Consider the following 15,555-nt stretch of genomic DNA (forward strand, 5'->3'; position numbering starts at 1 on the left):
AGTGTTAATCCCTGCATTATATAGCGCTCTGGTGTGTGCTGGCATACTCTCTCTCTGTCTCCCCAAAGGACTTTGTGGGGTCCTGTCCTCAGTCAGAGCATTCCCTGTGTGTGTACGGTGTGTCGGTACGGCTGTGTCGACATGTTGGATGAGGAAGGTTATGTGGAGGCGGAGCAGAGGCCGATAAATGTGATGTCGTCCCCTGTGGGGCCGACACCAGAGTGGATGGATAGGTGGAAGGTATTAACCGACAATGTCAACTACTTACATAAAAGGCTGGATGACGTAACAGCTGTGGGGCAGCCGGCTTCTCAGCCCGCGCCTGCCCAGGCGTCTCGAAGGCCATCAGGGGCTCAAAAAACGCCCGTTACCTCAGATGGCAGACACAGATGTCGACACGGAGTCTGACTCCAGTGTCGACGAGGTTGAGATATATATACACAATCCACTAGGAACATCCGTTGCATGATCTCGGCAATGATAAATGTGTTAAGCATTTCTGACATGAACCCAAGTGCCACATAAAAGGGGTTTTATTTTTGGGGAGAAAAAGCAGCCAGTGTTTTGTTCCCCCATCAGATGAGTGAATGAAGTGTGTAAAGAAGCGTGAGTTCCCCCGATAAGAAACTGGTGATTTCTAAGAAGTTACTGATGGCATACCCTTTCCCGCCAGAGGATAGATCACGTTGGGAGATATCCTCTAGGGTGGATAAGGCGCTCACACGTTTGTCAAAAAAGGTGGCACTGCCGTCTTAGGATACGGCCACCTTGAAGGAGCCTGCTGATAAAAAGCAGGAGGCTATCCTGAAGTCTGTATATACACACTCAGGTACTATACTGAGACCTAAAATTGCCTCAGCATAAATAGTGCTGCTGCAGCGTGGTCTGATACCCTGTCAGATAATATTAATACCCTAGACAGGGATAATATGTTGCTAACATAGAGCATATTAAAGACGTTGTCTTATATGAAGGATGCACAGAGGAATATTTGCCGGCTGGCATCCAGAATTAATGCAATGTCCATTCTGCCAGGAGGGTATTAGAGACCCGGCAGTGGACAGGTGATGCTGCCTTAAAAGGCACATGGAGATTCTGCCTTATAAGGGTGAGGAATTGTTTGGGGATGGTCTCTGGGACCTCGTATCCACAGCAACAGCTGGGAAGAAAAAAATTTACCTCAGGTTTCCTCACAGCCTAAGAAAGCACCGTATTTTCAGGTACAGTCCTTTCGGCTTCAGAAAAGCAAGCGGGTCAAAGGCGCTTCCTTTCTGCACAGAGACGAGGGAAGAAGGAAAAAGCTGCACCAGACAGCCAGTTCCCAGGATCAAAAATCATCCCCCGCTTCCTCTGAGTCCACCGCATGACGCTGGGGCTCCACAGGTGGAGACAGGTGCGGTGGGGGCGCGTCTCGGGAACTTCAGGGACCAGTGGGCTTGCCCACAGGTGGATCCCTAGGTTCTGCAAGTAGTATCACAGGGATACAAGCTGGAGTTCGAGGCGACTCCCCCTCGCCGTTACCTCACATCAGCCTTGCCTGCTGCCCTCGGAGAAAGGGAGGTAGTACTGGCGGCAATTCACAAGCTGTACTTCCAGCAGGTGAAAATCAAGGTACCCCTCCTTCAACAAGGCCGGGGTTACTATTCCAAAATGTTTGTGGTACCGAAACCAGACGGTTCGGTGAGACCCATTCTAAAATTGAAATCCTTGAACACTTATATACGAAGGTTCAAGTTCAAAATGGAATCGCTCAGGGCGATTATTGCAAGCCTGGAGAATTTCATGGTATCACTGGACATCAAGGATGCTTACCTGCATGTCCCTATTTACCCTCTTCACCAGGTGTACCTCAAAATTGTGGTACAGGATTGTCATTACCAATTCGAGACGTTGCCGTTGGTCTGTTCCCGGCACCGAGGGTATTTACCAAGGTAATGGCCGAAGTACTTATCCCGTACTTGGATGATCTCCTTATAAAGGCGAGGTCCAGGGAGCAGTTGTTCGTCGGAGTAGCACTATCTCGGGAAGTGCTACAACAGCACGGCTGGATTCTGAATATTCCAAAGTCGCAGCTGGTTCCTACGACGCGTCTACTGTTCCTGGGTATGTTCTGGACACAGAACAGGATAAAAAGGGTTTCTCCCGGAGGAGAAGTCCAAGGAGTTGGCGTCTCTAGACAGAGACCTCCTAATACAAATACAGGTGTCGGTGCATCAATGCACGCGAGCCTTGGGAAAGATGGTAGCTTCTTACGAAGAAATTCCATTCGCCAGGTCCCATGCAAGGATCTTCCAGTGGAATCTGTTGGACAAGTGGTCCGGGTCGCATCTTCCGATGCATCGGCGGATAACCCTGTCTCCAAGGGCCAGGGTGTCGCTGTGGTGGTGACTGCAGAGTGCTCATCTTCTAGGGGGCCGCAGATTTGGCATACAAGACTGGGTCCTGGTGACCACGGATGCCAGCCTTCAAGGCTGGGGGGCAGTCACACAGGGAAGAAACTTCCAAGACTTCCCTACACATAAATGTTCTGGAACTATGGGCCATTTACAATGCCCTAAGTCAGGCTAGACCCCTGCTTCAACACCGGCCGGTGCTGATCCAGTCAGACAACATCACGGTGGTCGCTCATGTAAACCGACAGGGCGGCACAAGAAGCAGGATGGCGATGGCAGAAGCCACAAGGATTCTCCGATGGGCGGAAAATCATGGGTTAGCACTGTCAGCAGTGTTCATTCCCGGAGTGGACAACTGAGAAGCAGATTTTCTCAGCAGACACGACCTCCACCCGGGAGAGTGGGGACTTCATCCAGAAGTCTTCCAAATGATTGTACACCGTTGGGAAAGGCCACAGGTGGACATGATGGCGTCCCGCCTCAACAAAAAGCTACAAAGATATTGCGCCAGGTCAAGGGACCCTCAGGCAATAGCTGTGGACGCTCTGGTAACACCGTGGGTGTACCAGTCGGTGTATGTGTTCCCTTCTCTGCCTCTCATACCCAGGGTAATGAGAATAATAAGAAGGAGAGGAGTAAGAACTATACTCATTGTTCCGGGTTGGCCAAGAAGAGCTTGGTACCCAGAACTCCAAGAAATGATCTCAGAGGACCCATGGCCTCTGCCGCTCAGACAGGACCTGCTGCAGCAGGGGGCCTGTCTGTTCCAAGACGTACCGCGGCTGCGTTTGACGGCATGGCGGTTGAACGCCAGATCCTGAAGGAAAAGGGCATTCCGGAGGAAGTTATCCCTACGCTATTTAAAGCTAGGAAAGAAGTGAACGCAAACCATTATCACCGCATATGGTGGAAATATGTTGCGTGCTGTGAGGCCAGGAAGGCCCCAAAGGAGGAATTTCAGCTAGGTCGATTTCTGCACTTCCTACAAGTCAGAGGTGACTATGAGCCTAAAATTGGGTTCCTTTAAGGTCCAGATTTCGTCTCTATCGATTTTCTTCCAAAATAGAACTGGCTTCACTGCCTGAAGTTCAGACTTTTGTTAAGGGAGTGCTGCATAGTCAGCCCCCGTTTGTGCCTCCAGTGGCACCGTGGGATCTCAACGTAGTGTTGGATTTCCTGAAGTCGCATTGAGTTGAGCCACTTAAATCCGTGGAGCTACAATACCTCACGTGGAAAGTGGTCATGCTGTGGGCCTGGGCGTCGGCCAGGCGTGTATCAGAATTGGCGGCTTTGTCATGCAAAAGCCCTTATCTGTATTTTATATGGATAAGGCGGAATTGAGGACTCGTTCCCAATTCCTTCCTAAGGTGGTATCAGTTTTTCATGTGAACCAACCTATTGTGGTGCCTGTGGCTACTTGGGACTTGGAGGATTCCAAGTTTCTAGACGTAGTCAGGGCCCTGAAAAGTATATGTTTCCAGGACGGCTGGAGTCAGGAAAACTGACTCGCTATTTATCCTGTATGCACCCAACAAGCTGGGTGCTCCTGCTTCTAAGCAGACTATTGCTCGCTGGATCTGATAGCACGATTCAACTTGCACATTCTGCGGCTGGACTGCCGCACCCTAAATCTGTAAAAGCCCTTTCCACGAGGAAAGTGGGCTCTTCTTGGGCGGCTGCCCGAGGGGTCTCGGCTTTACAAATTTGCCGAGCTGTTACTTGGTCGGGTTCAAACACTTTTGCAAGAGTCTACAAGTTTGTTACCCTGGCTGAGGAGGACCTAGAGTTTGCTCATTCGGTGCTGCAGAGTCATCCGCACTCTCCCGCCCGTTTGGGAGCTTTGGTATAATCCCCATGGTTCTTACGGAGTCCCCAGCATCCACTTAGGACGTTAGAGAAAATAAGATTTTACTCACCGGTAAATCTATTTCTCGTAGTCCGTAGTGGATGCTGGGCGCTCATCCCAAGTGCGGATTGTCTGCAATACTTGTATATAGTTATTGCCTAACTAAAGGGTTATTGTTGAGCCATCTGTTGAGAGGCTCAGTTGTTATCATACTGTTAACTGGGTATTGTATCACGAGTTATACGGTGTGATTGGTGTGGCTGGTATGAGTCTTACCCGGGATTCAAAATCCTTCCTTCTTGTGTTAGCTCTTCCGGGCACAGTATCCTAACTGAAGTCTGGAGGAGGGTCTTAGTGGGAGGAGCCAGTGCACACCAGTAGTCTAAAGCTTTCTTTATAGTTGTGCCCAGTCTCCTGCGGAGCCGCTAATCCCCCATGGTCCTTACGGAGTCCCCAGCATCCACTACGGACTACGAGAAATAGATTTACCGGTGAGTAAAATCTTATTTTAGTTTCAGGTATATGCTCTGTTATCTAAAACTACACTTTGTTGACTATTTTGTCTGTGGGTAGCTGACTGACGGTTGTTCACCTACAGGCACCCAGCAGTTTGCTGGAAGCACTTGAACAGCACTTGGCATCCCTTGAGGGGAAGAAAACAAAGGAATTCTCAGCAGCCAGCAGGTGCGTTGGACAACATTCCCTTACCGTGAATCAGAGGGATCTTCTAATCGAGTGTGTCGCAGTTATTTCTATCCTGTATACCGTACTATTTATCAATATATCCCAAGTACATCATAAAAATGTGATTTTATGCAAAATGCCCATTTGTACATTTTATTATACATAAACATTTTTTTCTTTACTAAAAAACAAACAAAACATTTCTAGTTTCAGTTGTTCATTATTATATATATATATATATATATATATATAAAATTACTTGTATAAAACTTGCATATTCCATTGCAATTCATTACTTGGATTGTAAATTTTTATGGGGCTTACAGTTGATGTTGGATGTGTTTTAGAGACCGTGGTAGAATAGTATCAGTAAGGGGGTGTATGACAACAGAACACATGGTATGAAGACCAAATAACAGAGAGCAGTGTCCGCTTTCTAGTCACTGCAATAATAGTATTTATATTGTCAGCTATAGAAATCTAGATAAATAATGAACGCAGATAAAGTCATGTGAAAAAAATCTCTCCTTTCAAATCCATGTTTGTCCATATCAGGACATAATTGACAAACATGTAATCCAAAAATGTGATTAATCTGGTTTATTGTTGTGTGACAAATAATGCATAACAGATTTTACATTATTTATTCAGACAAAAATAATGCAAGATAGATGGCGTATGTATGCTGTTAATGTATGAAAAAGCATTCCTTTATTTCCATATCAGTGAGGTGGTTATTTGAACCAGGCATTTAATCACCAAATATTGGTACAATCACTTTGTATAAAAGTAGGGCCTGCAGTTATCTCAGAGAAGCAATTGTTGCTCATCGGGAAAGGATTTAAAGCCACTTTCAAACTATTGGTAGACTTTCTTGCAATTGTGATACAATTTGCAAATGAAGGACATTAGAGACTGTTGACAATCTTCTTCCCAGCACAGTCATCCTAAGATCAGACCATATGATGGTCCAAAAACAATTGCAATGAACCAAAACGCTACATTCAGGGATTTTCAAGCCAATCAGCATGGTAAATGTTACTGGGGGTAATGTAAATATTATTCGCACTGGCAGTTCTCGTCTTAAGGGACCAGGAGTTATTGAATTGTGTTTTGCAGTCCATCACGTATTGTGGATTTCTTCTCGTACCCTCCTGAGGTGCGAGCAGAAATACGTCTAAAGTAGGGCTTTTGGACTTGGAAAATGCGCTTTATGTGCCTAATCCCGTTGCTATTGGGTGCGAAAATGTCTTTGTGATTCGCGCAGGGTCAATCACCCAAGCAATTGAATAGCTCCTGGTCACTTTAGATGGGATCTACCGGCACAAGAAACAATTGCATTCTTCCCCAAAGTTCATCACATTAGTTTCAGAAAAGGTCTGAATAAATATGGATTCCATGAAATGGGTAACAAGGACAAAACACTGTCTAGTCAAGAAAAAAAGAAGCCATTGCAGTACATCGTGAAAGTATTCAAACTTGCAGCTGAATAAAAGACTAGAAATAATAATATAGAATACACTATACAAGAGAGCGCATAAATTAAAATATATAAACAATTTATTAATATATTAATGTAAATACTTTAAGTATCTAAAAATATGCAAATTGCAACCACATCAGACAACTTATACCATTGTGTATGTCAGCACATTATTATAATAATATAGTCCCGATTTTTAAAGTATATTTATCATAATACTATTCCTGTAAGAGACTGCTGTTAGTTCTTAGTCCCAAATATAGCATGGATATTTCCACATAAATGTGGTATAGTCCCTCAAAGTTCTGTATTGCCACAGAAGATGGTCAGATGAAATTAAGGGTTAAATGTGTCCTGTATTAAGCCTCCATTAAATACCAGTGACTCTCTATTACTATTATTATTATTATTATTATAGAGATGGGTGCTCCCGCTGTATAAATTGTGATATCTCACCAATATATATTGGATGTCTCGCTGTGTCCTGATGCCGGACAATATGACAAATGTGCAGATGCCTGAAAGCACTGCCAGACCCTATAGCACAAGGACGGCGGTAACGGCAGGCCGACGGTCAGCGGTGATGGAGCGGCGTGCGGCCGTACATGCGGTGCAAGGTTGCAGATGCGGTGCACTGCAGGTTGTCCACTGTCATCGGGGATTTTGAGGCAGGCGAAACCAAATCCCCGGAAACAGCCCCGTTTTCAAGCGAAAATGGGGCTGTTTCTCACAAAAACACACAGGTTTTACTGAACCTGTGCGTTTTCGGGAGAAAGGGATTTTTTTTTTTTTTTACAGGCGATCAAATAGGATAGCCTGTAAAAAAAACAAAACATGAAATATTGCAAGAAACATACGCTTTTCGCACCCGATGTTTTACAATGTTTAATAGGATACACCCCCTAAAGCCTCATCATAATGCTATTGCAGAATCTTAAGAGAATGTGATGCCCTGAAACGTCGATGAACTTGAAGTAGTGTTTAAAGGAGGCCTGGGACAAAGTTCCTCAAATACTGTACAGCTTAATACACTTATAAACTAATGTTACTTTAAAGTTATTGCAATTAGCCCCAATAATGTTTCAGGAGAAAAAAAATGGTGTTTTAATGACGACAAAGCAAAATCCCCGATAAGTGCCAGCTTTTCAGGGCTGCAGCGGCGAGAACACACACGTTTCACTGAATCTGTGTTTTTCCATCTGAAAAATATATTTTTTTTACTGGAGATCTAATTGGATACCTCATAAAAAAATTTCTCTATCGTCCTAGTGGATGCTGGGGTTCCTGAAAGGACCATGGGGAATAGCGGCTCCGCAGGAGACAGGGCACAAAAAGTAAAGCTTTTTCCGATCAGGTGGTGTGCACTGGCTCCTCCCCCTATGACCCTCCTCCAGACTCCAGTTAGATTTTTGTGCCCGGCCGAGAAGGGTGCAATCTAGGTGGCTCTCCTAAAGAGCTGCTTAGAGAAAGTTTAGCTAGGTTTTTTATTTTACAGTGATTCCTGCTGGCAACAGGATCACTGCAGCGAGGGACTGAGGGGAGAAGGAGTCAACTCACCTGCGTGCAGGATGGATTGGTTTCTTGGCTACTGGACATCAAGCTCCAGAGGGACGATCACAGGTACAGCCTGGATGGTCACCGGAGCCACGCCGCCGGCCCCCTTGCAGATGCTGAAATCAGAAGAGGTCCAGAATCGGCGGCTGAAGACTCCTGCAGTCTTCTAAAGGTAGCGCACAGCACTGCAGCTGTGCGCCATTTTCCTCTCAGCACACTTCACACGGCAGTCACTGAGGGTGCAGGGCGCTGGGAGGGGGCGCCCTGGGAGGCAAATGAGTACCTATAAAGGCTAAAAATACCTCACATATAGCCCTAGAGGCTATATGGAGATATTTAACCCCTGCCTAATTTTTCTAAATAGCGGGAGACGAGCCCGCCGGAAAAGGGGCGGGGCCTATCTCCTCAGCACACGGCGCCATTTCCTCTCACAGCTCCGCTGGTCAGGACGGCTCCCAAGTCTCTCCCCTGCACTGCACTACAGAAACAGGGTAAAACAGAGAGGGGGGGGCACATTTATGGCGATATTTTGATATAACAAAGCAGCTATAAGGGAGCACTTATTATAAGGCTATCCCTGATATATATATAGCGCTTTTGGTGTGTGCTGGCAAACTCTCCCTCTGTCTCCCCAAAGGGCTAGTGGGTCCTGTCTTCGTTAGGAGCATTCCCTGTGTGTCTGCTGTGTGTCGGTACGTGTGTGTCGACATGTATGAGGACGATATTGGTGTGGAGGCGGAGCAATTGCCAAATATGAGGATGTCACCCCCTAGGGAGTCGACACCAGAATGGATGCCTTTATTTATGGAACTACGGGATAGTGTCAACACGCTAAAGCAGTCGTTTGACGACATGAGACGGCCGGACAATCAATTAGTGCCTGTCCAGGCGACTCAGACACCGTCAGGGGCTGTGAAACGCCCTTTGCCTCAGTCGGTCGACACAGACCCAGACACAGGCGATGACTCCAGTGGTGACGGTGACGAATCAACCGTATTTTCCAGTAGGGCCACACGTTATATGATTTTGGCAATGAAGGAGGCGTTACATTTAGCTGATACTACAGGTACCACTAAACAGGGTATTATGTGGGGTATGAAAAAACTACCTATAGTTTTTCCTGAATCAGAAGAACTAAATGACGTGTGTAATGAAGCGTGGGTTGCCCCTGATAAAAAGCTGATAATTTCAAAGAAATTATTGGCATTATACCCTTTCCCGCCAGAGGTTAGGGAGCGCTGGGAAACACCTCCTAGGGTGGACAAGGCGCTAACACGCTTATCTAAACAAGTGGCGTTACCCTCTCCTGAGACGGCCGCACTTAAAGATCCATCAGATAGGAGGATGGAAAATATCCAAAAAAGTATATACACACATGCAGGTGTTATACTACGACCAGCTGTAGCGACTGCCTGGATGGGCAGTGCGGGGGTAGTTTGGTCAGAATCCCTGATTGAAAATATTGATACCCTGGACAGGGACAATATTTTACTGTCGTTAGAACAAATAAAGGATGCATTTCTTTATATGCGTGATGCACAGAGGGATATATGCACACTGGCATCACGGGTAAGTGCTATGTCCATTTCGGCCAGAAGAGCTTTATGGACGCGACAGTGGACAGGCGATGCGGATTCAAAACGGCATATGGAAGTTTTGCCGTATAAAGGGGAGGAGTTATTTGGAGTCGGTCTATCAGATTTGGTGGCCACGGCTACAGCCGGGAAATCCACCTTTCTACCTCAAGTCACTCCCCAACAGAAAAAGGCACCGACTTTTCAACCGCAGCCCTTTCGTTCCTTTAAAAATAAGAGAGCAAAGGGCTATTCATATCTGCCACGAGGCAAAGGTCGAGGGAAGAGACAGCAACACGCAGCTCCTTCCCAGGATCAGAAGCCCTCCCCGGCTTCTACAAAAGCCTCAGCATGACGCTGGGGCTTCTCAAGCGGACTCGGGGACGGTGGGGGGTCGTCTCAAAAATTACAGCGCGCAGTGGGCTCACTCGCAAGTAGATCCCTGGATCCTGCAGATAATATCTCAGGGATACAGGTTGGAATTAGAGACAGATCCACCTCGCCGTTTCCTGAAGTCTGCTTTACCAACGTCCCCTTCCGAAAGGGAGACGGTTTTGGAAGCCATTCACAAGCTGTACTCTCAGCAGGTGATAGTCAAGGTACCTCTTCTGCAACAAGGGAAGGGGTATTATTCCACTCTTTTTGTGGTACCGAAGCCGGATGGCTCGGTAAGGCCTATTCTAAATCTGAAGTCCTTGAACCTGTACATAAAGAAGTTCAAGTTCAAAATGGAGTCACTCAGAGCAGTGATAGCGAACCTGGAAGAGGGGGACTTTATGGTATCCTTGGACATCAAGGATGCGTATCTCCACGTTCCAATTTACCCCTCACACCAGGGGTACCTCAGGTTCGTTGTACAAAACTGTCACTATCAGTTTCAGACGCTGCCGTTCGGATTGTCCACGGCACCTCGGATCTTTACAAAGGTAATGGCCGAGATGATGATTCTTCTTCGAAGAAAAGGCGTATTAATTATCCCATACTTGGACGATCTCCTAATAAGGGCGAGGTCCAGAGAACAGCTAGAGATGGGATTAGCACTGTCTCAAGAAGTGCTAAAACAGCACGGGTGGATTCTGAATATTCCAAAATCCCAGTTAATGCCGACAACTCGTCTGCTGTTCCTAGGGATGATTCTGGACACGGTTCAGAAAAAGGTTTTTCTCCCGGAGGAAAAAGCCAAGGAGTTATCCGAGCTTGTCAGGAACCTCCTAAAACCAGGAAAGGTGTCTGTACATCAATGCACAAGAGTCCTGGGAAAAATGGTGGCTTCTTACGAAGCAATTCCATTCGGCAGATTCCACGCAAGAATTTTCCAAAGGGATCTGTTGAACAAATGGTCAGGGTCGCATCTTCAGATGCACCTGCGGATAACCCTGTCTCCAAGGACAAGGGTGTCTCTTCTGTGGTGGTTGCAGAGTGCTCATCTATGGGAGGGCCGCAGATTCGGCATACAGGATTGGATCCTGGTGACCACGGACGCCAGCCTGAGAGGCTGGGGAGCAGTCACACAAGGAAGAAACTTCCAGGGAGTATGGACGAGCCTGGAAACGTCTCTTCACATAAACATTCTGGAACTAAGAGCAATATACAATGCTCTAAGCCAGGCAGAACCTCTGCTTCAGGGAAAACCGGTGTTGATCCAGTCGGACAACATCACGGCAGTCGCCCATGTGAACAGACAGGGCGGCACAAGAAGCAGGAGTGCAATGGCAGAAGCTGCAAGGATTCTTCGCTGGGCAGAGAATCATGTGATAGCACTGTCAGCAGTGTTCATCCCGGGAGTGGACAACTGGGAAGCAGACTTCCTCAGCAGACACGATCTTCACCCGGGAGAGTGGGGACTTCATCCAGAAGTCTTCCACATGCTGGTAACCCGTTGGGAAAGACCAATGGTGGACAGGATGGCGTCTCGCCTCAACAAAAAACTGGACAGGTATTGCGCCAGGTCAAGAGATCCGCAGGCAATAGCTGTGGACGCGCTGGTAACGCCTTGGGTGTACCAGTCGGTGTATGTGTTTCCTCCTCTGCCTCTCATACCAAAAGTATTGAGAATTATACGGCAAAGAGGCGTAAGAACGATACTAGTGGTTCCGGATTGGCCAAGAAGGACTTGGTACCCGGAACTTCAAGAGATGATCACGGAAGATCCGTGGCCTCTACCTCTAAGGAGGGACTTGCTTCAGCAGGGTCCTTGTCTGTTTCAAGACTTACCGCGGCTGCGTTTGACGGCATGGCGGTTGAACGCCGGATCCTAAAGGAAAAAGGCATGCCGGAAGAAGTCATTCCTACTTTGATTAAAGCAAGGAAGGAAGTAACCGTGCAACATTATCACCGAATTTGGCGAAAATATGTTGCGTGGTGCGAAGATCGGAGTGCTCCGACGGAGGAATTTCAACTGGGTCGATTCCTACATTTCCTGCAATCAGGATTGTCAATGGGTCTCAAATTGGGATCTATTAAGGTTCAAATTTCGGCCCTGTCGATTTTCTTTCAAAAAGAATTGGCTTCAGTCCCTGAAGTCCAGACCTTTGTTAAGGGAGTGCTGCATATACAGCCTCCTGTGGTGCCTCCAGTGGCACCGTGGGATCTCAATGTGGTTTTGGACTTCCTAAAATCTCATTGGTTTGAACCACTAAAAAAGGTGGATTTGAAATATCTCACATGGAAAGTGACCATGCTTCTAGCCCTGGCTTCTGCCAGGAGAGTGTCAGAATTGGCAGCTTTATCTTACAAAAGCCCATATCTGATTTTCCATTCGGACAGGGCAGAACTGCGGACTCGTCCGCATTTTCTCCCTAAGGTGGTGTCAGCATTTCATCTGAACCAGCCTATTGTAGTGCCTGCGGCTACAAGTGACTTGGAGGACTCCAAGTTACTGGACGTTGTCAGAGCATTAAAAATATATATTGCAAGGACAGCTGGAGTCAGAAAATCTGACTCGTTGTTTATATTGTATGCACCCAACAAGATGGGTGCTCCTGCGTCTAAGCAGACGATTGCTCGTTGGATCTGTAGCACAATCCAACTTGCACATTCTGTGGCAGGCCTGCCACAGCCTAAATCTGTAAAGGCCCACTCCACAAGGAAGGTGGGCTCATCTTGGGCGGCTGCCCGAGGGGTCTCGGCATTACAACTTTGCCGAGCAGCTACGTGGTCAGGGGAGAACACGTTTGTAAAATTTTACAAATTTGATACTCTGGCTAAGGAGGACCTGGAGTTCTCTCATTCGGTGCTGCAGAGTCATCCGCACTCTCCCGCCCGTTTGGGAGCTTTGGTATAATCCCCATGGTCCTTTCAGGAACCCCAGCATCCACTAGGACGATAGAGAAAATAAGATTTTACTTACCGATAAATCTATTTCTCGGAGTCCGTAGTGGATGCTGGGCGCCCATCCCAAGTGCGGATTATCTGCATAAATTGTACATAGTTATTGTTAACTAATTCGGGTTATTGTTGAAGGAAGCCATCTTTCAGAGGCTCCGCTGTTATCATACTGTTAACTGGGTTTAGATCACAAGTTGTACGGTGTGATTGGTGTGGCTGGTATGAGTCTTACCCGGGATTCAAAATCCTCCCTTATTGTGTACGCTCGTCCGGGCACAGTACCTAACTGGAGTCTGGAGGAGGGTCATAGGGGGAGGAGCCAGTGCACACCACCTGATCGGAAAAAGCTTTACTTTTTGTGCCCTGTCTCCTGCGGAGCCGCTATTCCCCATGGTCCTTTCAGGAACCCCAGCATCCACTACGGACTCCGAGAAATAGATTTATCGGTAAGTAAAATCTTATTATCTGTGAAAAATCTCGAAAAACGCCCGTTTCATGCAGGTAATTGGATACCCCCTATAGAATCCATGATAAGTTCACAGATCTTTGAGTTTTTGGGGGTGCGATCAAGAAAATGTGTTTATCAAGGATTTTTTTTGCAGGTGAAAACAAATCCCCTTTAAGTGTTGGTGTTAGGCTGACTTCAGGGCTAATTGTATAGCCCCAGGGGATCAATTGGCCCTCAGTAATTACCACGGGCAAGGGAATTCTCCCCTAAAGGTGTTTGTTGCTGCTTCTAAATCATGGTGTCTGCAAATGGCTTCTTAAATTATTATTATTTTTTGAATATGTATTAATAGTAAATTAAACCTCATATTTGTCACATGAGGTTCGATATACATAAGGCTTTCGAATTAGGGATTTACTCTTGTTTTGCACATAGCAGTCGACACAGTTCAAAATGTTTTGTTGACATAACTGTCTTCCTGATATACCACACCCCAGATTATAATACTTGTGGCTCAATTTTATATAGATGTGACATAAATGCACGTTTTTGTTTATAGAAGTAAGGTGTGTGTGTGGTCACCTAGAACAACATGGCTACATATTTTATGACGGTCATTCCTTGTTTTGGAGATATATTTGTTACAAACAGGAAACTACAGACTGAGGGGCAGATGTTGTAAGCCTGGAGAAGTGATTAGTGGAAGGTGATAACGCTCAGCCAATCGGCTCCTAACTGTCCTTTTTCAAACGTGTAATGATTGGCTGGTGCGTTATCACCTTCAACTTATCACTGCTTTATCACTTCTCCAGGCTTAATACAGCTGCTCCTGAGAGTGATTTAGTAGTATCTTCCCTCAGCAGTGACAAGTGACGCAAGGCACCTCTCGGACTGGTGTGGGAAGGCTTAGTACTTAAGAACCCCTCTATTATCCCTATATCCCTATAGCGTATTCCCTATATTAACAATTTTTCTGTGTATTTTTTATTTATTTATTTATTTCTCTGACGTCCTAAGTGGATGCTGGGACTCCGTAAGGACCATGGGGAATAGCGGCTCTGCAGGAGACTGGGCACAACTAAAGAAAGCTTTAGGACTACCTGGTGTGCACTGGCTCCTCCCACTATGACCCTCCTCCAGACCTCAGTTAGAATCTTGTGCCCGGCTGAGCTGGATGCACACTAGGGGCTCTCCTGAGCTCCTAGAAAGAAAGTATATTTTAGTTTTTTTATTTTACAGTGAGATCTGCTGGCAACAGACTCACTGCAGCGAGGGACTAAGGGGAGAAGAAGCGAACCTACCTGACTGGAGGTAGCTTGGGCTTCTTAGGCTACTGGACACCATTAGCTCCAGAGGGATCGAACACAGGACCCGACCTCGATCGTTCGGTCCCGGAGCCGCGCCGCCGGCCCCCTTACAGAGCCAGAAGCAAGAAGTGTTCCGGAAAATCGGCGGCAGAAGACTTCTGTCTTCAACAAGGTAGCGCACAGCACTGCAGCTGTGCGCCATTGCTCCTCATGCACACCTCACACTCCGGTCACTGATGGGTGCAGGGCGCTGGGGGGGGGGGGGGGCGCCCTGAGGGCAATATAATACACCTTGGCTGGCAAATCTACACCATATATAGTCAGGAAGGCTATATAGGTGTAAAAATACCCCTGCCAGAATTCCAGAAAAAGCGGGAGAAGTCCGCCGGAAAAGGGGCGGGGCTAACTCCCTCAGCACACTGGCGTCATTTTTTCTTAACAGTGCAGCTGGAAGACAGCTCCCCAGGCTCTCCCCTGTAGTTTTCAGGCTCAAAGGGTTAAAAAGAGAGGAGGGGGCACTAAATTTATGTGTATACAAGCAGCTATTGGGGGAAAAATCACTCAGTTATAGTGTTAATCCCTGCATTATATAGCGCTCTGGTGTGTGCTGGCATACTCTCTCTCTGTCTCCCCAAAGGACTTTGTGGGGTCCTGTCCTCAGTCAGAGCATTCCCTGTGTGTGTGCGGTGTGTCGGTACGGCTGTGTCGACATGTTGGATGAGGAAGGTTACGTGGAGGTGGAGCAGAGGCCGATAAATGGGATGTCGCCCCCTGTGGGGCCGACATCAGAGTGGATGGATAGGTGGAAGGTATTAACCGACAATGTCAACTCCTTACATAAAGGGCTGGATGACGTAACAGCTGTGGGACAGCCGGCTTCTCAGCTCGCGCCTGCCCTGGCGTCTCAAAGGCCATCAGGGGCTCAAAAAACGCCCGTTA

At 47.0% G+C, this 15,555-nt stretch overlaps 1 protein-coding gene across 9 annotated transcripts in view; it reads left to right on the top strand.

Moving 5' to 3' along the window:
* LOC134948960 (phosphatidylinositol-binding clathrin assembly protein-like) overlaps window positions 1-15,555 on the top strand; it is a 340,585-nt gene that overhangs the window by 153,583 nt on the left and 171,447 nt on the right. For all 9 annotated transcript variants that reach the window (XR_010183069.1, XM_063937265.1, XM_063937266.1 and 6 more), the window contains exon 9: window positions 4,838-4,923. Coding sequence is in view for 8 of the 9 variants with exons in the window: in XM_063937265.1 (XP_063793335.1) it covers window positions 4,838-4,923 (86 nt within the window). In the remaining variant the exon portion in view is untranslated. The remainder of the gene's footprint in view (window positions 1-4,837; window positions 4,924-15,555) is intronic.

Source organism: Pseudophryne corroboree, chromosome 8, assembly GCF_028390025.1.
Source record: "Pseudophryne corroboree isolate aPseCor3 chromosome 8, aPseCor3.hap2, whole genome shotgun sequence".
Classification (NCBI taxonomy): domain Eukaryota; kingdom Metazoa; phylum Chordata; class Amphibia; order Anura; family Myobatrachidae; genus Pseudophryne; species Pseudophryne corroboree.